The 24476-nt window shown below is 42.4% G+C and overlaps 1 protein-coding gene across 1 annotated transcript in view; it reads left to right on the forward strand.

The window, feature by feature from the left end:
• RBBP8 (RB binding protein 8, endonuclease) overlaps positions 1 to 11502 on the forward strand; it is a 93649-nt gene extending 82147 nt beyond the window's left edge. Inside the window, exons 17-19 of the mRNA XM_010383239.2 lie at positions 2163 to 2259; positions 7904 to 8045; positions 11154 to 11502. Of these exons, the coding sequence (XP_010381541.2) occupies positions 2163 to 2259; positions 7904 to 8045; positions 11154 to 11251 (337 nt within the window). The 3' untranslated portion in view covers positions 11252 to 11502. The remainder of the gene's footprint in view (positions 1 to 2162; positions 2260 to 7903; positions 8046 to 11153) is intronic.
• The last annotated feature ends 12974 nt before the right edge of the window (positions 11503 to 24476 follow it).

Genomic DNA, 24476 nt, shown 5'->3' on the forward strand with positions numbered 1-24476 from the left:
CTTTTACACCAGTCGGCCAAGTTGCAAATGCAAAGGAAAGTTCTCGAAGAAAATCACAAGTGCTACTTACTCCAGTGAACACATCAATGGTAAGAAAGTGAAACAGACTTAATGCTGATATGGAGGAAGTTTCAGTGGTCTAGATTGAAGATCAAACCAGCCACCATATTCCTTTAAGCCAATGCCTAATCCAGAGCAAGCCTCTAAACTCTCTTTAGTTTGAGGAAGCTGCAGAAGAAAAGTTTGAAACTAGCAGAGGTTGGTTCATGAGGTGAAGGAAGGAAGCCATGTCCATAATATAAAACTACAAAGCAAACAGCAAGTACTGATATAGAAGCGGTAGCAGCAAATTATCTAGAATATCTGGCTGAGATCAGTGATGAACATAGCTGAACTAAACAGATTTTCAGTGTAGATGAAACAGCCTTCTATTGGAAGAAGACTCCATCTATGACTTTGATAACTAGAGAGGAGAAACCAGTGCCTGGCTTCAGAGCTTCAAAGGACAGGTTGACTTTTGTTTGGGTTAATGCAGCTGGTGACTTTAAGTTGAAGCCATTGCTCATTTACCATTCCGAAAATCCTAGGACCCTGAAGAATTATGCTAAATCTACTGTGCCTGTACTTTAGAAATAGAACAACAAAGCCTGGATGACAGCGCATCTGTTTACTGCACAGTTTACTAAATATTTTAAGCCTACTGATCAAAAAAAAAAAGATTCCTTTTAAAATATTGTAATCATCCAACGGTTTGTTGTTGTTGTTGTTGTTGTTGTTTTGGTTTTTTTGAGACGGAGTCTCGCTCTGTCATCCAGGCTGGAGTGCAGTGGCACAATCTCGGCTCACTGCAAGCTCCGCCTCCTGGGTTCACGCCATTCTCCAGCCTCAGCCTCCCGAGTAGCTGGGACTACAGGCGCCCGCCACCACGCCCGGCTAATTTTTTGTACTTGTAGGGACAGGGTTTCACCGTGTTAGCCAGGATGGTCTTGATCTCCTGACCTTGTGATCCGCCCGCCTCAGCCTCCTAAAGTGCTGGGATTACAGGCGTGAGCCTCCGAGCCCGGCCCCAATGGTTGTTTTTCTCTTTTTTTCCCACCATACAAAGAGCTGATTCACTGAGACAGTGATATTATAGTAGAGAAAGAGTATAATAATTGCAGAGCTAGTCAAGTAGGAGGACTAGAGTTGTTATTATTTAAATCACCTTCCCCCAAAATTTGGAAGCTATGGTTTTTTTTTTGTTTTTGTTTTTGTTTTTGTTTTGAGACAGTCTCACTCTGTCGCCCAGGCTAGAATGCAGTGGCGCAGTCTCCACTCGCTGCAACCTTTGCCTCTGGGGTTCAAGCTGTTCTTGTGCCTCAGCCTCCTAAGTAGCTGGAATTACAGACCTGTGCCACGATGCCTGGCTAATTTTTGTGTTTTTAATAAAGACGTAGCTTCGTCATGTTGGCCAGACTGGTCTCAAACTCCTGACCTCAAGTGAGCCACTGTGCCCATCCAGCTTTATTTTTTTAGCTCAGGATTGCTTTTGCTATTGCTATGTCTTTAGTGGTTTCATACTAGTTTTAGGATTGTCTTTTATATTTCTGTGAAAGCCTGGGCATGGTGGCTCACGCCTGTAATCCTAGCACTTTGGAGGCTGAGGTGGGCAGATCAACTGAGGTTAGGAGTTCAAGAGAAACCTGGCCAACATGGTGAAACCCTGTCTATACTAAAATAAAAAAATTAGCTGGGCGTGGTGGCACAAGCCTGTAATCCCGCTACTCAGAAGGCTGAGGCACAAGAATCACTTGAACCCGGGAGGTGGAGGTTGCAGGTGGAGGTTGGTTCCAAGATCATGCCATTGAACTCCAGCCTGGTCAACAGAGCGAGACTGTGTCTCTAAATAAATATTTCTGTGAAGAACATTATTGGTATTTTGATGGGGATTATACTGAATTTCCAGATCACTTTGGATAGTAAATAGTTTTATTTTTTTTAGTTAGAAAAAAATACCCATAAAAATACTTGGTGTATTTAAGATAAGCACTTAATAAGTATTTGATGAAGCAATATTTTTCTAACATACTGAATAAGCATTTCAAATAAAATGAATGAATGTTTTGGGGATTATTTCTTCTCTGAACTCTAAGCTTTGTTAATTTAATTCATTTTTCCCCCAGAGAGACTAGCTTGCAAAATTTTCCTCATATTGAGGTGGTTCGGAAAAAAGAGGAGAGAAGAAAACTACTTGGGCACACATGTAAGGAATGTGAAATTGTAAGTACTAATGTAGATACTAATTTTTTTTGAGTATGACTTTATAGATAATAAATGCATGCTTTTAAAATCACATATACAAACCATATTTGTTATAGAAACCTCTTATTTGAGCCAGGCATAACAGAAGGAATAAGGAGTATTCTGGGTTGGGTGCGGTGGCTCATGCCTCTAATCTCAGCATTTTGGGAGGCCGAGGAGGGCAGATCACTTGAGGCCAGAAGATCGAGACCAGCCTGGCCAACATGGCAACACCCTGCCACTACTAAAAAATACAAAAATTAGCTGGGTGTGGTGGTGCACACCTGTAATTCCAGCTACTCAGGAGGCTGAGGCATGAGAATTGCTTGAACCTGGGAGGCGGAGAGTGCAACACTGCACTCCAGCCTGGGTGACAGAGCGAGACTGTCTCCAAAAAAAAAAAAAAAGTATTCTGGCTGTTGACCTGAGAGAGATAAACAGATGAAAAACCCTCAGTTTCTCTTAGATTACGTGAGTCTGGGGCATAAGCCATAGTTCTTATGGCCAGCTTAAGACATTCATGCCATTTTTCTGTATTTGCATTAGTTGTTGCCCCTTGTGTTATGTTATAGCAAATGCTCCTATACATATACTATTTAGGGAAACCTTTGGTAGTAGTCCGAGGTGGGTGAATCACCTGAGGTCGGAAGTTCAAGACCAGCCTAGTCAACTTGGTGAAACCCCGTCTCTACTAAATTACAAAAATTAGCTGGGCATGGTGGCAGTTGCCTGTAATCCCACTACTTAGGAGGCTGAGGCAGGAGAATTGCTTGAACCCCGGAAGTGGAGGTTGCAGTGAGCTGAGATCATGCCATTGTGCTCCAGCCTGGGCAACAAGAGTGAAATTTCGTCTCAAAAAAAAAAAAAGCATTATTTTCACCAGCATTCTCAGGAAATTAGGTATGCTCTTAATTTTTTTTAAATAATTGGTACCACCAATGTAAGTTCTTTTTTTGTTTTTTTGTTTTTTTGTTTTTTTGTTTTTTTTTTTTTGAGACGGAGTCTTGCCCTGTTGCCCAGGCTGGAGTACAGTGGCACGATCTTGGCTCACTGCAACCTCCACCTCCCAGGTTCAAGCAATTCTCCTGCCTCAGCTTCCCAGGTAGCTGGGATTACAGGTACCCCCCACCATGCATGGATATCTTGTATTTTTAGTAGATACAGGGTTACACTATTTGGCCAGGCTGGTCTCGAACTCCTAACCTCAACTGATCCAGCCACCTTCCACCTTGGCCTCCCAAAATTCTGGGATTACAGATGGGAGCCACCGTGGCCGGCCAAGTTCTTTTTTTCTTTTTCTTTTTTTTTTCTTTTGAGACAGAGTTTTGTTCTTGTTGCCTAGGCTAGAGTACAGTGGCTTGATCTCAGCTCACCACAACCTCCACTTCCCGGCTTCAAACGATTCTCCTGCCTCTGCCTCCACCTCCCGAGTAGCTGGGATTACAGGCATGCACCACTATGCCCGGCTAATTTTGTGTTTTTAGTAGAGACGGGTCCATGTTGGCCAGGCTGGCCTCAAACTCCCAACCTCAGGTGATCCACCCACCTCGGCCTCCTAAAGTACTGGGAATTGGTGTGAGTCACCGCACCAAACATTTTTCTTCCTAAACAAGATATAATGAATAAACAGTTAAACACTTACATTTTTCCTTTTATACATTGGCTGTCTTGGATGTTGAAGTAGCTGGTACAGACATCCCTTTGTATCTGTGGAAAACTGACTTCAGGACCTACTGTGGATACCAAAATCACAGATGCTCAAGTCCCTGATATAAAATGACGTAGTGTTTGCCTATAACCTATGCACATTCTTTCATTATGCTTTAAATTACCTCTAATTACTTATAATCCCTATTACAATGTAAATGCTATGTAAATAGTTGTTATACTATATTGCATAGGGAATGACAAGAAAAATAGTCTGTGCATGTTTAATACAGAGGCAGGTTTTTTTCCTGAATATTTTTGATCCATGGCTGGTTGAATCCATGAATGTAGAACCCAAGGATATGAAGGGCCAACTGCACTGATTGTCCTTTTACTAAATAGTCCCAGGCAGGTTCTATTTTGACCTGGAACATGCTGTTTTTATTTCTTCCCTTGTCCATTAGCTCTCAGATGCCTGCCTTCAGCAATTTACTTCCCCTTTTAAATTTCCTTTTTAACCTATGGGCTAGAAAATTTGATAACTGAGCACATTAAAATTATATGTGAAAGTATGACTAGATTGTAATGCAGGTAAGCATTGGGTAAAAATATGCTCCTATGTACTAACAATGGGGATCACTATTTTGAAAAGCAGTTTGGCAATACAAGCAAAAGCCTATAATGTGAGTTCGTGAGTTTTCATTACACAAATTCAATTTATCATGATTTCTTAAAGAAATGGTCCGCATTGAGTAAATCTCTGATTTTTAGTTATATCCATAATTCTACGATCTAGAACTAATCCTACTAGTTAGAAAAAAGCTATTTTGATAGAAACACTGTTAAGTTGCATTCATTCTCAATAATCATTTCCCATGCTTTCTGTTATCCAATCTCTGCAAAACATTATTGTGTACATTTTAGTTTTTCTAGTTAATTTACGTAGGAGGGTGAATCTGTTCTGTTACTCAATCATAAACAGAAGTGGAAGTGCCAGTCCCATGTATTTAAATACTAACTACAAGCTTGCAGTTCTTAAATGTATCCCATTGCCTATTCTACAAGTTGAGTGTGCAATACTCATGTGGATCTGCAATAGTGATCTCAAATTTCACGTGTCCAAAAACAAACATACAATATCTGCCCTCAGTTCCCAAACCTCACCACTGAGTCTCCTATATGTCCTGAGATCTTGTAGTTATTCACTACTTTTTTATTTCACATCTCAGTAACTTATGTATCAACAAACCCCACTGATTCATTGATTCTTCCTTCAAAATATATCCATATCAGGCCGGGCGCAGTGGCTCAAGCCTGTAATCCCAGCACTTTGGGAGGCCGAGACGGGCGGATCACAAGATCAGGAGATCGAGACCATCCTGGCTAACACGGTGAAACCCCATCTCTACTAAAAAATACAAAAAAAAAACTAGCCAGGTGAGGTGGCGGACACCTGTAGTCCCAGCTATTCGGGAGGCTGAGGCAGGAGAATGGCGTGAACCCGGGAGGCAGAGCTTGCAGTGAGCCGAGATCTGGCTACTGCACTCCAGCCTGGGCGACAGAGTGAGACTCTGTCTCAAAAAAATATGTATATATATATATATATATCCCATATCCATCCACTTGCTATCACCACCACTAATGCCCTGGACCAAGGCAACATTTTTAATTTTTTTTTTCTTTTTTTGAGATGGAGTCTCGCTCTGTTGCCCAGGCTGGAGCACAGTGGCACCATCTCAGCTCACTGCAAGCTCTGCCTCCTGGGTCCACGCCATTCTCCCACCTCAGCTTCCCGAGTAGCTGGGACTACAGGCACCCGCCACCACGCCTGACTAATTTTTTTGTATTTTCAGTAGAGACGGGTTTTCACTGTCTTAGCCAGGATGGTCTCGATCTCCTGACCTTGTGAAATGCCCACCTCGGCCTCCCAAAGTGTTGGGATTACAGGCGTGAGCCACTGCACCCGGCCAACATTTTATAATTGTAATAGCTTCTGAGTGCTCTCCTGGTCATTTTTTTTTTTACTCTAAAACTTTTATTTTGACTGGGCACACTGGCTCATGCCTGTAATTCCAGCACTTTTGGAGGCTGAGGCGGGTGGATCACCTGAGGTCAGGAGTTCAATACCAGCCTGACCAACATTGTAAAACCCTGTCTCTACTAATAATACAAATATTAGCTGGATGTGGTGGTGCATGCCTGTAATCCCAGCTACTAGGGAAGCTGAGGCAGGAGAATCGCTTGAACTCAGGAGGCAGAGGTTGCAGTGAGCTGAGATTGCTCCATTGCACTCCAACCTAGGCGACAAGAGCAAAACTCCATCTCAAAAATAAATATTTATTTTTTTAGAGCAGTTACAGGTTCACAGCAAAGTTATACAGAAAGTAGTACATAGAGTTCCCATGTACTTCTGTCCTCATTCTCTTACTTTTCATTCTTGTCTCTTAACAATGTACTTTCAGCTCAGCAATGAATGGCCTTTTTTTAGAATGAAAGTTAAATCATGTCATTCCCAAAATCCTTCACTGTCCTCCCATCCCACTAAGAAAAAGAATCTAAAGTCCTTATCAAGACAATAAACTCTGGCACTGCACTTCCTCTCTGATTTCCTGTTCTACCACTCACCCATTTGCTTGCCGTCTTACAACTGCACTGACCGACTACTGTTTCTCAAGTATGTTTTAATTTAGTGGCAGTGTTTTTTCCAATAATCCCTGATTCTCTAAGGTCATTTCATCCCAAAGCCCAGACTAAGGTAACAAAGGCTTAAACTTAGGGCAGTGAGAATGATGAAAAAGATACCTGAATAAAGTTGTTTCACACTTCTTTAAAGCCTTTAATCTATGTAAAATAGAAATGTATTAAAAGCTTTTACTTCAAACTTAAATTCTAGTTTTAAGTCTGTCACTTTCAATAGGTGATATCTTTAGCAAATTACCACTTACATTTTCAATTTCTCAAGTGTAAAGTGAAGGAATTGGCTGGATTAAATATGTGATTCTGGGTGGCTCACGCCTGTAATCCCAGCACTTTGGGAGGCTGAGACAGGTGGATTACTTGAGGTCAGGAGTTCGAGACCAGCCTGGCTAACATATAGTAAAACCCCGTCTCTACTAAAAATACAAAATTAGCTGTGCGTGGTGGCACATGCCTGTAGTCCCAGCTACTTGGGAAACTGAGGCAAGAGAATCACTTGAACACAGGAGTGGGAGGTTGCAGCGAGCCAAGATCATGCCACTGCACCCCAGCCTGGGTGACAGACTAAGACTTTGTCTCTCAAAAAAAAAAAAAAAAAAAAAGTGATTCTGTCCATCTATGTTCTATTAAACCTTATACTACTGCTTTGTTTTCATTAAGTCTAGGCCTTAAAAACCTGTATAATTTTTACATATAATTTTATCCTTGTGTGCATGAAGTTCAAATTCTTTGTTTTCACAGTTGCCAAAAAATAGAATGCTTTTGATCCTAACTGAAACCTTAAAGGGAGAACTCATGGAGCCTACAACATTCAGATCTAAATTATTTTTTAAAACCGTAGAGATAGGAAGATTACTTTGAAACACACCTCATATTCAAATAACAATTAAGAAACATGTAGACCTCTGAAGTTTTGTTACTGGCCTAATAATGATAAAGACTTTCTACCAGTGTATAAATCCGCTGTATCACTAAGCACACTGTCAAGTTCAACTGGCTTTTTTTTTCTTTGCAAGACTTTATTGATGAAGGAAGCACTTTTTTGGTTTACATTGTGATACAAGCTCCTTTTCTCATCAGTGAAGCAGGTACTTCACAGACCAACATCAATACTGTCTGTAAGAATTAATTACTAATAGTATCATCAGTGAGGATTAAGTTTCCTTAGAATGCTGAATATCTTAGTAAATGGCTTTTTTAGCTTCTAGTTTATAATCAATAAGCATAACACTCCATTTAGTATTCTTCAGTGAAAAAACTTACCAGTTTTTATTATTAGTATTACGCAGATATGCCAGCAGAAGAAAGAGAAAAGAAGTTGGCTTCCTGCTCAAGACACCGATTCCGCTACATTCCACCCAACACACCAGAGAATTTTTGGGAAGTTGGTTTTCCTTCCACTCAGACTTGTATGGAAAGAGGTGAGAGTATAGATTGTAACATTTTATAATTAATTTTTTTAAATACTTGGCTGGGCATAGTGGCTCACGCCTATAATCCCAACACTTTGGCAGGCCGAGGTGGGTGGATCACCTGAGGTCAGGAGTTAAAGACCAGCCTGGGCCAGGCGCGGTGGCTCAAGCCTGTAATCCCAGCACTTTGGGAGGCCGAGACGGGCAGATCACGAGGTCAGGAGATCGAGACCATCCTGGCTAACACGGTGAAACCCCGTCTCTACTAAAAAATACAAAAAAAAAACTAGCCGGGCGAGATGGCGGGCGCCTGTAGTCCCAGCTACTCGGGAGGCTGAGGCAGGAGAATGGCGTAAAACCCGGGAGGCGGAGCTTGCAGTGAGCTGAGATCCGGCCACTGCACTCCAGCCTGGGCGACAGAGCGAGACTCTGTCTCAAAAAAAAAAAAAAAAGACCAGCCTGGCCAACATGGTGAAGCCCCATCTCTACTAAAATACAAAAAGTTAGCCAGGCATGGTGGCACATGCCTGTAGTCCCAGCTACTCGGGAGGCTGAGGCAAGTGAATCGCTTGAACCCAGGAGATGGAGGTTGCAGTGAGCCAAGATTGTGCCATTGCACTCCAGCCTGGGCGACAGAGCAAGACTCTGTCTCCGAAATAAAATAAAATAAGATAATAAAATAAAATACTGTGTATGCCCAAATGTGAACATGCACCTTTTTTTCTATGGTTCTCTTTACCTTTTCTGCAGGTTGGGTGCTAGTGTTGTGACATAAAAACATTCCTAAAGATAAAAGGACTCTTCAGTAATTTAGTTGGAATTAGAGATTGGTTATATCACTTTAATGTGATTGTGCTTATATTATTCTGCTTTACCAAATTTCAAAAAACAATTTCTCTTTCATTCTATCATCAAAATGATTTTTTTTTTTTTTTTTTTTTAATATAGGGCCTCACTCTGTCACCCAGGCTGGAGTGCAGTGGCATGCACAGTCATGGCTCACTAATGCCTCCGACTTACGGGCTCAAACTATCCTTCTATCTCAGCCTTCCAAGTAGCTAGGACTACAGGCATGTGCCACCACACCCAGCACTTTTTTGTTTTGTTTTTTGCTAGAGACAGGGTCTCACTGTGTTGCCCAGGCTGGTCTGGAACTCCTGGCCTCAAGTGGTCCTCCTGCCTTGACCTCCCAAAACGCTGGGATTACAGCCATGAGCCACTGCACCCAGCCAAAATGACTTCAGCTGTTCCAGAGGCCATTAGTTATCTCAGTTGATCGTTCAGTTACAGATCAAACTCCTTCTTTTACTCTTTCCCTTCGTTCTCACTACTGTACCTGACTTGTCTTAAAAAAAAATACTGAGTTTTATGAAAACGGGATGTGTCTTCTGGTGTGTGATTGAAAAGTATAGTAGTGTTTAGAATATTTATGATTTGACTTTTTAATTAATTAGTAGCCCTCAGGCTTTAGGCCTCTGTTTGTCAGTTATAGATAAACATCTAAAATTTTTACCCACTAGAAGAAAAAATAGCATTAAATAAATGTCAAATGATAAAATTATACCACCTAGAATTTCATTTCAGCCTTGCCATCTTATAGAAACTATTCTCAGCTGGGCACAGTGTCTCACACCTGTAATCCCAGCACTTTGGGAGGCCAACATGGGAGGATCCATTGAGCCCAGGAGTTCAAGACCATCCGTGGCAGCAGAGTGAGACCCTGGGTCTAGACGAAATAAATAATAAAATTAGCCAGGTATGATGGCACATGCCTGTGGTCCCAGCAGTAACTCAGAAGGCTCAGATGGAAGGATTGCTTGAGCCCTGGAGGTAGTGGCTGCAGTGAGCCGTGATTGCACCACTACACTCCAGCCTGGGCAACAGAGCAAGACCCTGTTTCAAAAAAACAACAAATTTAATTTAATTTTGAAAAGCAACCGTTCTCTGGCCGGGCGCGGTGGCTCAAGCCTGTAATCCCAGCACTTTGGGAGGCCGAGGCGGGCGGATCACGAGGTCAGGAGATCGAGACCATCCTGGCTAACACGGTGAAACCCCGTCTCTACTAAAAAAATACAAAAAACTAGCCGGGCGAGGTGGCGGGCGCCTGTAGTCCCAGCTACTCGGGAGGCTGAGGCAGGAGAATGGCGTAAACCCGGGAGGCGGAGTTTGCAGTGAGCTGAGATCTGGCCACTGCACTCCAGCCTGGGTGACAGAGCGAGACTCCTTCTCAAAAAAAAAAAAAAAAAAAAAAAAAAAAAAGAAAAGCAACCGTTCTCAATGAAGAGTTCTGATGATTTGAGTGCACAAAGAGAGAGAGAGACCTTCTTCACTTTTAGAGAAGCTCCAGATGTTTAACGGTAGGATAGTTTTTCCAAAAGATGCAAACTCTCTGACAGCTTTCACTGTATTTCTGCTTTCCCCATTATTAAGCTAGATTGAGTCACCTTTGATGTGATATCTCACTGCTTGGTCACCAGATAGAATCAGTCTGGATAGAGCCTGTGATTGCACCCCTATGCATATGGCAGAGCAACTACTTCCCCTGAAAATTACATACTTAGAGACACCTTAGGAGATCTAATAGTCTGAAGGGTATAAAGGGATTGTCATCTATTGAAATAACTACTGTAAAAAGTGTTTTTGATAAGTACCTGAAATTTATAATAGAGTTCATGTTTAGCACTTTGTCCCCCTTTGCAACTACCTATAGGAGGCAGAATAGGAAAGTGTTTAAGAATTCTGGTTCTGGAATAAGAAAGAGCTTGGGCCAGGTCCCAGCTCCTCTACTTGCTAGCTTTGTGAACTTGAACAAGTAATTTAACTTCCTTGGGTCTCTATTACCTCATCTGTGAAACAGGTATAGTAGAAACTACTTCAAAGGAATGTGAGTTATATGACATGTCGTGTGCAACCATTTGGTAAATGTTTACTGCTATCATTATTATAAATGAGGAAACTGATGCTAAATAGTGAGATCAATCATCAGCATCACAAAGCTAATAATCAGAAGAATTATATAAACTTACAAAGCATCAAATAAGAAATGTTTACTAGATATAAGCTGAAAGAAATACATGTTGCACATACAGTCTTCTAAGTTTATGATTTGTTTTTAAGGTTATATTAAGGAAGATCTTGATCCTTGTCCTCGCCCAAAAAGACGTCAGCCTTACAACGCAATATTTTCTCCAAAAGGCAAGGAGCAGAAGACATAGACGTTGAAACAGAAACAGAAGGATGGAGCACAGTTTTTTCCTTCTTAGTTATTTATAGTTAAAGTTGGTATTAAACATTGGTTTTTTGATCTTCTATAAATGGATTTATAAATCAGTTTTCTATTGAAAATGTTTGCGATATTTTGCTTTTGCACCTTTAAAACAATAAGGCGCTTTCATTTTGCACTCTAACTTAAGAGTTTTTATTTACTTTATGTAGTGATACCTAATACAATTTTCAAAATACAATAGTTGTAGTCTGTGATTTGTTCCCTTTCAGTTCTTTTCTTTTTACTTCATCTTCCCTTGGTATTTATATTGAGCAGTGACTTCATTTTAATCATTACAGATTTTTCTTAATCAGTTGCTCTTCTCTAGGTCATAACAGTGTCTAGCATTTAAGTCTTTAAAAAAAAAAAAGAAAGGCTATATTTTAATAGTTTTTTAAAACTCTCCATCTTTTGTTGAATTGGAATCAGGTACTACACTGTCATAAATTCCGTTCAAGGTGACCACAAATATCGACTTTTTTTCCTTTCCCATATACTGTAAACATTATTCTCTGATCTGGTCCTAATTTTCCAGCTCTTCACATGTTTTCTTTTCATCATACTCCCCCGCCGCCCCGAGGAGTCTCGCTCTGTTGCCAGGCTGGAGTGCAGTGGCACAATCTCAGCCCACTGCAACCTCCGCCTCCCGGGTTCAAGTGATTCTCCTGCCTCAGCCTCCCAAGTAGCTGGGACTACAGGCACACACCACCATGCCCAGCTAATTTTTGTATTGTTAGTAGAGACGGGGTTTCACTGTGTTGGCCAGGATGGTCTTGATCTCTTGACCTCATGATCTACCTGCCTCGGCCTCACAAAGTGCTGGGATTACAGGCATGAGCCACCGTGCCCAGCTATACTTTTTTTTTTTTTTCTGGTGCAGTTTCAAAGTTAAATATGTTGAGTTCTCTGCCCATTTGTTCAACTTCTATTGTATTATTTCTGTGGACTGACAAATGTTATGAACAATTTGGTTTCAAAATAGATTTTTCTATTTAGCAACTTTCTATTCCTCTAGGACCTAGTATATGAGTCAGTAAGATGACTGACCAATCTGTGCCATCTTTTCTAGTGACATTTTCTTTATCAGTGTCTCTTTTGTGTATTTCTTTGATCCATATCTTGACTATTACATAAGCAGAAATGAAAGAGACATTGAATGGAATGTCTCACTCAAATATAAATAACCTTATAAATACAATCTTTACTTCTCAGAGTCCTAAAATCTTCTTGCTTACTCTGGTCTTCCTTGTTGATCAAGGTTCTCGTGAATAAATGCCATTAGTTTGTGTTCTCACAAATAGGATAGGAAAAGGAATTACACATATTGATTATATACTTTATGTCAGACCACTTATGTACATTGTTTGGCTCCATGATTCTGAAATTTTTTTTTTTTTTTTTTTTTTTGAGACAGAGTCTCACTCTGTCGCCCAGGCTGGAGTACAGTGGCACGATCTCCGCTCACTGCAAGCTCCGCCTCCCGGGTTCTTGCCATTCTCCTGCCTCAGCCTCCCGAGGAGCTGGGACTACAGGCGCCCGCCACCACACCCGGCTTATTTTTTGTATTTTTTAGTAGAGACGGGGTTTCACTGTGTTAGCCAGGATGGTCTCGATCTCCTGACCTTGTGATCCGCCCGCCTCGGCCTCCGAAAGGGCTGGGATTACAGGTGTGAGCCACCGCGCCCAGCTATTCTGAATTTTTTATCACCCTATCATCACTTCTATTCAGCCCTTTTCTTCCCTTCCTGTGTTTGATTTTTGTTCTCTGCTGGTAGTCAGCTAATCTTCCAAAAATAATAGTAGTCATTGGTTGGTCACTTACTGTATGTCAAGAACTGTGTTATACTCTTCACCTAAATGTTTCTCTTTCGATCCTCAAATAACCCTGTGAATTTATCACTTAATATTGTTAAGCTGCAAAAAAAGAAGGATCCAAAAAACAGCAGATTAAACAACAAATGACTGGCTATATTTTTCTCACCTTAAAAAGTCTAGAGGTCAGCAGTCCAAGGCCACTAGTGCAGCTCCATAATGGCCTTAGGGACCCAGATTTCTCCTGGTTTTCTGCTCTTCCATACTTTATATTGGTGTTCATCCTGGTATCTGTAAAGTAGTCTACGCCACCTCTAGCATCATGTCCATGTTCTGCACAAAAAGAAGAAAAAAAGTACATGCCATTTGTTTTTGTTCCCTACAACAAAGTTCCCAGAAAGCCCTACCTCATAACTTTCCTGACTTCTCAGAGGTCAGAATTATCCATCTCATGGCTACCTCTAATAACTAGTAGGGATGAAATTAGAACCCATAATTGCCTAATTCCAGAATCTACTAACTCATCTTCACTATAGTGTAGTCCTTCTAAAGGCCAGGACTTTGAGAGACACCTGAATTTCAACAAGGCGCCACAGGATGTGTGGTTGGAGCTGTATACTTTCAATGGATTTTGCTTTTTAAGAGGCAGCCTAAGCAGAAAGAGGTAGGGTTTGTCCACCTGATGGTAGCTTCACAGCTATCCATCCCATTTATAGCAGTTTTCATTTTCTCTTCAGTTACACTGTGAAGTTGAGTGAACTGAGGTCTGTCTCCCTTTTTATCTGCTGTGGACCAACTTCTACCTTTAAATGGAGTAAGGAAATAGACACATTTTAAAAACATTTCAGTGGCAGGACACGGTGGCTCATGCCTGTAATCCTAGCACTTTGGGAGGCCGGAGTGGGTGGATCACTTGAGGTCAAAACCTTGAGACCAGCCTGGCCAACATGATGAAACCCCGTCTCCACTAAAAATGTAAAAATTAGTCGGGCTTAGTGGCACACGCCTGTAATCCCAGCTACTCAGGAGGCTGAGGCAGGAGAATCGCTTGAATCTGGGAGGTGGAGGCTGCAGTGAGCCGAGATCACGTCACTGCACTCCAGATGAAGCAACACTTCGTCTCAAAAAAAAAACCCAAAAAAAAAAATTTGAGTTAGATACATAAATGCAAAATGGCTGTTTATGACAGTGCACTCAAGCTTTTCTTTAAAAAGATAATGTATATTAAAGGGCTTTATACATTTGTAAAGTATTTGTATAATAGACATGTTAGACGATATTTTCATAAGAATGTATGTCATTCACTGGTTATATATAGTTACATGTAATTTCAGGTTGCCAGCAAGCTTTTTGTGTGTGTGTGATGGAGTCTCTCACTCTGTCACCCAGGCTGGAATCCAGCGGCATGATGTCAGCTCACTACAACCTCCACCTCCTGGGTTCAAGCGGTTCTGCTGCCTCAGCCTCTCGAGTTGCTGGGATTACAGGCACCCGCCACCACGCCCGGCTAATTTTTGTATTTTTAGTAGAGATGGGGTTTCACCATATTGGCCAGGCTGGTCTCAAACTCTTGACCTCAGGTGATCCATCCATCTCAGCCTGCCAAAGTACTAAGATTACAGGCACGAGACACCACACCTGGCCACTAGCAAGCTTTTTAAAGTTAGAAACTATTGACTTAAACTTAGGAAACATGCAGAACTTATATGTCAGCACTTAACATTTGACTGCCAGCTTTCCTACCTTTAGTAAAGAGATACTCTGATTAAACCGTTTGAAGCCTAAGGTTGTCAAATGGAACAGTGTGAATGAGTTAATCATGGGTGCCCAAATATGTGTAGAAGACATAATAATGTTACCTTGAGAGAAAAGCCAGATGAAACCGAAGAATGTTCCCTAAAACATTTCCTGCGGTGAATAGTTTTCTCAAAAGTCCAACTGGGAAGGCTGCTGCCAATAGGCTGAATGTATTAGTAACAGTTTAAACTGCATCTAGGCTGGGCACGGTGGCACAGGAGCTACTTGGGAGACTGAGGTGGGAGGATCCCTTGAGTCCCTGGAGGCTGAGGCAGCAGTGAGCCAAGATCGTGCCAGTGCGCTCCAGGCTGGATGACAGAGTGAGACCCTGTCTCAATAAATGACAAAATAATAAACTGCAACTAGCTTGTATTTTTAAATGTATGTAGGGCATTCTTAGACCCTCTGAAAGAAATAACTTTGAAAGAGGGCACAGATTTCTCCGAAGATTGTCTTTAAATTTTTTGTTTTTTCTTTTTATAGAGATGAGTTTTCACTATGTTGCCCAGGCTGGTCTTGAACTCCTGAGCTCAAGTGATTCTCCTGCCCCGGCCTCTCAAAGTGCTAGGATTACAGGCATGAGCCACTGCACCTGGCTCCAAGATGGTCTTTCATTTGTAATTCAGTTACATAAAAAGACTAATGGTACATAAACCAAATAACACTAGTTCATTCATTTGACAAACGTTTATTCAGCGCTTTATCTTTACCAGGCACAATACTAAGTACAGGGTCAGGATTCGGCAGAATTTGACAGATACTCTCTTTTTTTTTTTTTTTTTTTGAGACGGAGTCTTGCTCTGTCGCCTGGGCTGGAGTGCAGTGGCCGGATCTCAGCTCACTGCAAGCTCCGCCTCCCGGGTTCATGCCATTCTCCTGCCTCAGCCTCCGGAGTAGCTGGGACTACAGGCGCCCGCCACCTCGCCCAGCTAGTTTTTTGTATTTTTAGTAGAGATGGGGTTTCACCGTGTTAGCCAGGATGGTCTCAATCTCCTGACCTCATGATCCACCCGTCTCGGCCCCCCAAAGTGCTGGGATTACAGGCTTGAGCCACCGCGCCCGGCCTGACAGATATTCTCTAAGAGAGCAAGCTTTTAAAGAAACACCTAAGAATCTTACTTTGTCATCTTTGTCATCTCATAACATCCATGAGTTTAATTTTGAAAAATGCCACTGCAGAAATAAGCATTTGAACTATATCTCAAATTTTACTGTCCAACTGTGTATTTTCAGCATATCTAGCAGTTTAAGAGACACCTCAGTCTTTCTCTCTGCCAAGTTGAACTGTTAGAATAGTCCTTAGAAAACTGAAGTGTTGGCCGGGCACAGTGGCTCATGCGTGTAATCCCAGCACTTTGGGAAGCTGAAGCTGGAGGATCACTTGAGCCCAGCAGTTCAAGACTAACCTGGGCAACATGGCGAGACCTTGTCTCCTATAAAAATAATAATAGTCCGGGCGTGGTGGTTCACACCCGTAATCCCAGCACTTTGGGAGGCCAAGGCAGGCGAATCACCTGAGGTCAGAAGTTTGAGACCAGCCGGACCACCATGGAGAAACCTCGTCTCTCCTAAAAATACAAAATTAGCCAGATGTGGTTGGTGGCACATGCCTGTAATCCCAGCTATTCGGGAGGCTGAGTCAGGAGAATCGCTTGAATCGCTGGCAGGCAGAGGTTACAGTGAGCTGAGATCACACCATTGCACTCCAGCCTGGATGGGCAACAAGAGCAAAACTCCATCTCAAAAAAGTAATAATAATAATAATAACCATGTGTGGTGGTGTGTGCCTATAGTTCCAGCTACTCAGGAGGCTAAGGCGGGCGGATCACTTGAGCCTGGGAAGTCGAGGCTGCAGTGAGCCACAATTGTGTCACTGCACTCCAGTCTGGGAAACAGCAAGATCCTGTCTCACAGAAGAGAAAAGGAAAAGTAAAAAGAGAAAAAAGAAAATGTAAGTGTCCTTACACTTTAATTCTTTGGCATGCACTTAAGCAAAGAATGAAACAGTTGTCTGCTATCACACCAGCAGAGGCCAGAAGAGAGCTATTTTTTATTTATTTTATTTTATTTTATTTATTTATTTACTTTTTTTTTTTTTTTTTTTTTTTTTTTTTTTTTTTTTGAGACAGAGTCTCTTGTCATCCAGGCTGGAGTGCAGTGGCGCGATCTTGGCTCACTGCAACCTCCCACTCCCAGGTTCCAGCGATTCTCCTGCCTCAGCCTCCTGAGTAGCTGGGATTACAGGCATGCGCCAACACACCTGGCTAATTTTTATTGCATTTTTAGTAGAGACGGGGTTTCGCCATGTTGGCCAGGCTGGTCTTCAACTCCTGTCCTCAGGTGATCCATCCGCCTCAGCCTCCGAAAGTGCTGGGATTACAGGTGTGAGCCACTGCGCCCAGCCAAGAGCTCTTTTTGGAGAAATAATTAGTTGGAAACTAGAGGCTGAGCAATCAAAAGAGAATTTCTAGGATATATAGGATATGAATTGAGTACCTTTGGCACAGTAATGATAGCACATCAGGCCAAAAAGAGCTTTCAACATAGCTGTTGTTGAAATATAGCCAAGGGCAGAGGTAAGAATTCATGGTCTTGAGAGGAAAAAAAAAGTCAACATTGTGTACCTACATATTGGGCATTTACGAATACAAAGAAATGCATGAGATCCTATTACCCAGGGGAGAACAGCCAGCCGTAAAAAGATGCCTAAGAGGTCAAAGAGGCTTAGGCTGAGTGCCGAAGAAATCTTAAGGCTAATTAGAACCCAAACTATGCCTTAGGATGAGTTAACCTAGCTAGAGAAGCAAAGAGGAGACAATGCAATCTAAGTTGAGAAACTAATTGGAATGTGGAAATGCTAAAAATACTGAGTCAGAAGGGGCCTTAGAGATCATTTGATTCAAGCCCCTTACTTTGTAATGAAGAAACAGGAGCCCAAAGAGTCAGTGATTGCCAAGGTCCCAAAGGGCTAGAACCAGAACGTATGGCATCTGGGACCTCAGTTTGATATTCTTTCCCCTTTGCAGGTGTATGCATTAGAACTAGGGAGTAGAGCTAGTATGTGGTTTTAGTAAGAGAGGCAGTAAACTTGGGTCCTGAATGCAAAATTAAGACTCTAGACTTGAGTCTGTAGTACTGTGGTTTTTCAGACCACTAGTAGAAGATCCCTTTCTTCAAATTAAATCTTATACAGAGCTTCAGTAAACAATGATACTTTAATAACATGAATTTATTTCAAGCGTTCAATTTTATCACCTTTACTTGGAAGTCCACCTAGTCAAATGCTTTCTGCACCTCAGGCCAATTATGTCTGAGGTTAAGTTCCAGGCATCTGTAATTTTTGGGGAGACAGACTGTCACCCAGGCTAGAGTATGATCACAGCTCACTGCAGCCTCAGCTTCCTGAGTAGCTGGGACTACAGGCATGCCACCACGCCTGTTTTGTTTTGTTTGTTTTTGTAGAGATGAGGTCTCACCATGTTGCTCAGGCTGGTCTCAAATTCCTGGGCTCAAGCGATCTGCCTGCCTTTGAGCCACCACACCTGGCCAATCAATATTTCTTTTAAAGCTCCCTGTGTGATTCCGGTGTGCAGCCAAGTTTGAGAACACTGCCCTAAGTCACTGTTACAGGCTAGTACAGTGGCATTCAAACTGTGGTGTACAACAGAATCACCTGGAAGGCTTGTTAAACCACAGATTGCCAAGCTCCTCCCCAAAGTTTCTGATTTTGTCTGAGCATTTATATTTCTAACAAGTTCACAAATCAGTATAAGGCAAATTAAGAAATATTGCTATGACACCAAGGAAACGTAGTACAATGTTAAGCTTCAAGACAGTAGAAAATATTTTGAGCTGTGTAGTAATGCGTTAATGTTGATGGCATCATCAGGCCCGCAATATATATAAAATGGATTTGGTGAGGGCGTGATCAGGCATAGAGTCAGGTGTGCAAGAAAAAGCATTTAGTAATCTAATATTCCAAATATGAGAAGCACCTGGGCTAAGACATGGAGGTGCAATGGAAAAGAAGAAATTTAGTAACCATTTAATGATTATCACATACCAGAACTGGCAGCTGAGAGCACAAAGATGAATATGAAAATTCTCCTCAGTGAGCCTTTAACCAACTCAGTGGTCACAAGGAACATTGCAAAGTTAGAATCATTAAACTCGGTCTCCTACTAGAAATGGGGAGGGACCTTTGTTCTACATGTCATTTGTAATTGTAACACTTTTAAAAAGAGAAATTATCAGTAATTCTACAGTGAACTTCCTTTTTACATATTTAAGAATCCAGGGACAATTATGTAGTGGATATTTGCCCAACATGTTATTCTGCACTCAAATTTGAGGCTGCCCACTATCCCCTTGGAAATTTGTCCAGGAAATTTGCTTTTTTTTTTTTGTTTTTCCTATTTATCCTCTAACCATTTATTCAGAAAGATAATTATCCCTTATTCATGCTTACCGAGTCTGGGCCCTTTCATTTTTTATTAACATTTCCACCAAAGTTTGGCAGGACAAATAAAGAACAAAACTCAGATTAACCTTAGACCATCAACGTATCTATCAATTTTGATAAGGTATTTGTGAGAAAATGTAGAAAGTGGACTCAAAATTTGAAAGACATGTATTTCCAGTGAACCAGGCAATATCTGGAGTGGATTTGATACGAAGTTAGCGTTAAGCTCAAGAAAATCACAGATAGCAAGCTGTGCAAAAATGGCCTGAGCATGCATTTGACAGTTTCAAAAAATCAGAGAATAAAAAGTTAATGCTTGAAATAATCTATTCCAACCTCTCATTATAAGTAAATTGGTTGGGGATACAAGTTTACTTGTCTTTCTGTTTTACAGATGAACAGCTAAATTTGAAACAGAGTTACAAATGACAGCTGCAGTGTTATGCCAACTTTAGAAGTAAAGGTATTTCTGTATTTTGACTGCTCAGCATCAGGATTATCTTTACTCACACAGATAATGTTTTGCCAGTGGTAAAGATCTTCTTTTTTTTTTGAGACGGAGTTTCACTCTGTCACCCAGGCTGGAGTGCAGTGGCACAATCTCGGCTCACTGCATCCTCTACCTCCCAGGTTTAAGCAGTTCTCTGCCTCAGCCTCCCCAGTAACTGGGATTACAGGCGCCCACCACCACACCCAGCTAATCTTTTTTGTATTTTTAGTAGAGATGGGGTTTCACCATTTAGCCAGGCTGACCTTGAACTCCTGACCTCATTGTCCACCCACCTCAGTCTCCCAAAGTGCTGGGATTACAGGTGTGAGCTACTGTGCCTGGCCTGCCAGTGGTAAAGATCTTTAACATCTGTCTTGCATCACAAGATATTCTTATATTAGATTATTCCAGAATCTTGAAGAAGAGTAATAGATCAATTTCAAGACAAAGTTGAATCATTTACAATAATATCATGTAAGTAGCCAAAACTTTCAAAGACTCTGTGCATTAATATTCACATGGATTGGCTGGGCACAGTGGCTCATGCCTATAATCCCAGCACTTTGGGAGGCCAAGGTGGGTGGATCACCTGAGGTCAGGAGTTCAAGACCAGCCTGGCCAACATGGTGAGACTCCACCTCTACTAAAAATACAAAAATGAGCCAGGCATGGTGGTGGGTGCCTTTAATCCCAATTACTCGGGAGGCTGAGGCAGTAGAATCTCTTGAACCTGGGAGGCAGAGATTGCAGTGAGCTGAGATCACACCACTGCACTCCTGCCTGGGTGACAGAGCAAGAGTCCGTCACATTAAAAAAAAAAAAAAAAACACATGGATTATACTGATGGTAGCAAATACTACTGAGCCTTACTTGCAATTTCAGTATATATAGTATACTTGTGGTATATAGAGTATTTGGTTTTTGGTTGTTGTTGTTGTTGTTGTTGTTGTTTTGAGACGGAGTCTCACTCTGTCGCCCAGACTGGAATGCACTGGCGTGATCTCGGTTCACTGCAACCTCTGCGTCACCACATTCAAGTGAGTCCCCTGCCTCAGCCTCCCAAGTAGCTGGGACTACAGGCGCCCGCCACCATGCCCAGCTAATTTTTTGTATTTTTAGTAGAAGCGGGGTTTCACCGTGTTAGCCAGGATGGTCTCCATCTCCTGACCTCGTGATCCGCCCATCTCGGCCTCCCAAACTGCTGGGATTACAGGCTTGAGCCACCGGGCCCGGCCGACCTATCTCATTTTTAAAGGATTATTCAAGGTGATGTGAAGGAGAATGAGATAATCAGGGTGTGAAGGTGGGAGCAGGGAGTGAGATCCTTGCGGTTGTCCTGTGGAAGATGATGGTTTAAAATGGGAGCAGTTGAAGTGATTAATTTGAAGGTAAATCATCAGTAGGATTTGGTGGGTGATTTTTTTTTTTTTTTTTTTTTTTTAAGGAGTCTCACTCTGTCACTCAGGCTGGAGTGTAGTGGTGCAGTCTCAGCTCACTGCAGCTTCTGCCTCCAGGGTTCAAGCAATTCTCATGCCTCAGCCTCCCAAGTAGCTGGGACTACAGGCAAGTGCCACCATGCCCGGTTAATTTTTATATTTTTAGTAGAGATGCGGTTTCACCATGTTGGTCAGCTAGTCTGGAATTCCTGACCTCAAGTGATCCACCTGCCTTGGCCTCCCAAAGTGCTAGGATTACAGGTGTGAGCCACCACGCCTGGCCTGCTGGACGATTTTAAAGGGTGTAAGGGAAAATAAAGAATCAAGGATAACTCCCAAGTTTTTTATTTGAGCAGCTAGGTGAATGGAGGAGCAGTGGATTTGAGGTAGAGTGGCAGAAATGCATTTGTTTAAGACAGATTAAGATTGGGATCCTATCAGACATCCAAGTAGAGATGTTAGGTGTGAACATATGACTTTGAAGTTCAGGGGCAAGGCCACAATGGGAGATATAAATGGAGGGGTGTGAGTCATCAATTTCTAGCTGCTATTTAAAGCAATGGACCAGCATGAGATCACCAAGGTTTGATTGTAAATAGAGAAGAGATCTGGGAAGCTTGAGTTAGATTAAAGCTATATAGAACTGTAGACATAGAAGAGTCCCGGTAAGGAGGATTACCTGCAATTTAGGCTTCTAGTAACAGAGGTGTAGGGTTATAGGGCTTCAGTTCCTGACAATCCCTTAGGGCAGGGGGCTAGTCACTTGTAAATAAATTCTCCTCCTTGGATTTACCTCTCAGGAAGTTTGTATTGATAAAGAGTTGGAGGGGGTCAACCTGAGGCATACTGAGCTTTGGAGGGCACTTCGGTCCTGCCAGGGCTACTGTTGAGGCCAGGGAAGAGGTACCCTTCACGGGAGCACAAGTAGCCCTGTGGCCCCTGCTCCAGGTGGGGTCAAGGCTGGGGGGCAGGCAGTGCTACAGGAGCAGCTCCCACCCCTCTCCACCTTGCCATACCCATCCAAACTTCCCAAAGGCCTGTACCCCTGGATGCTCCTGCACCTCAGCTGTCTCCAACAGGGAATACAATGCCCATTTTGCCTTCCTGTGCTCACCACCAAATTTTACCAGCCATTCTCTTGAGGGTCCCTACCTGGGAGGATGGGGTGGTTAGAGAGACATGTAACTTTTCCCATCTTGTGGGGCTGAAGGCAGGGATGCTGGAAAATACCATCTTGAAAAATACCATATCAGAGGCACCTAGGAAAGCAGTATAGGGTAAATTGCCATGGGAAGTGCAGCCTGTAGAGGGGTCTGTGGGCAGTCAAAGCAGGGAGGGTTTTAGGCCCCAATGTATCATCAGAGCAGACTAATGCAACAACAGCCTGTTGTCTGGTTTCTGGCAAGATACATCTGTAGGACAGACACCAGACCTTTCATAAGGAGCTTGAAAGCCTCGGTCCAAACAACCTCCAAACTCCAAGACTTGATCATACTCGAAGTCCAAATCACTTCAAGGACTCTCTAAAATGTAATGTCCATCAACAAATCGCTGTCCCCTCACTTCTCAGACATGGCTGATATGTTCCTTGAAGGAGTTGGTCACTTGCAAAGATCCACAGAAACCCAGGTCAGCCAATCCTGGTAGAATGCTGAAGTGACAGTTTCATCTTTCTGATCCTTCCTGTACTATAGCTGCAACCACAAGGCTTGGCCTCCCATCTTTCTAAAAACACCATGGGAATAACTGGTGCTTTTCCAGCTGAAGAAGGCTGAAATGACAGAGTAGGACTAGTGGCCAAGGTTCTGTCACATCTGCTGACGCATCTCAACTCCTAACACTCCAGAGGAAGGACTGGCACTTCCCAACCATGAAGCGTGAAAGCCATGCAGCCCAAGGGCTAGGGCCCCTTTCCTACATGCTGTTTCTTGGCCTTTGTGGATTGTCACAGTCTACACCAGAATGTCATGGACATCAGGGGAAATGCACCCCAGCTGCTGCTTCTGTGCCTGTGAGTCTCCACTGAACAACCATTTCAAAAGCCCTGTTGATGTGCTGTCTGCTCAGTCACCTGCTTGAGTGGCATGTAACAAGATAAGTTGCAGTCAAGTGCTTCTAACCTAGTAGCCATCTTTCTCCATTGCATAGATATGCATGTCTATCTACTATGAGCTAGTACATGTTGATATTACTGTTGAACTCTCAAAGAACAACTGCATTTCTTTTCCTTCCAAGTTCTCAAACAGGACCTCATTGTAGCCCCTAAGTCCTATCAGCTCACTTCACAGGGTTTGTTGGGAATCTCCAGGGATTCTCAGACAAAATCTTCCAGGCAATAAATAATAATAGTGATAAAACCAGATAGTGGTGCCAGGGTAGTAGATACCTAAGAAGACAAGTTTAGTGACTTCTGCATACATACACACACACTACAGCAAGAGAGGGACGTCTTTTGGAATGGGATTGGACTTAGTTGGTAAAACTAAGAGTGATGTTTCCTGTTTTCTAATGCTTGTTCCTGAAAGAGTTACTTGGACCATGTTGAATCATCATCACAATCAGGGCCCTTGTCCACTTCCCATGCTACTCTATAAAGGAATAAATAGCTGTATTCAAACACCCTCCCCTATGGGACTGCAACTGCTCTGAGTGTGAGTCAGGCCATGGTGCATAAACACCAATGGCAAGGGCATCACGTTGCTGCCATTAGTGGTGCACGGTGCATCTGCACAGAGCTGTCCTAAGAGGAGGCAGGAGTTTACTTGATCCTGCATAATAAGGCAATTTTGTGTGTGGATTCATTAAACTTGGAAAAGGAGCACCCAGGGAAGGTACAGCAGCCCAACGCAGTGCCTTAAACATAGTAGGCTTTAATCCATGTTTCTTAAATAAATATATGATGAATGAGTCTGGGAACAGGGAAAACTGGTCTGCCAACATGTTTACTGTGTTACCTAGGTCAAATCTCCGCCTTTTAGGACTTTAGGTTCCTCATCTGTAAAATGAGAGGCTTGGACTGTGATATGGTTTAACTATTTGTCCTCTCCAAATCACATGTTGAAATGTGATTCCCAGTGTTGAAGGTGAGGCCTAGTGGAAGGAGTTTGGGTCATGGGGACAGACCTCTCATGAATGTCTTGGTGCTCTCCCTGTGGCAGTGAGTTCACATGAGAGCTGA

This window comes from Rhinopithecus roxellana, chromosome 21, assembly GCF_007565055.1.
Source record: "Rhinopithecus roxellana isolate Shanxi Qingling chromosome 21, ASM756505v1, whole genome shotgun sequence".
NCBI classification, from domain to species: domain Eukaryota; kingdom Metazoa; phylum Chordata; class Mammalia; order Primates; family Cercopithecidae; genus Rhinopithecus; species Rhinopithecus roxellana.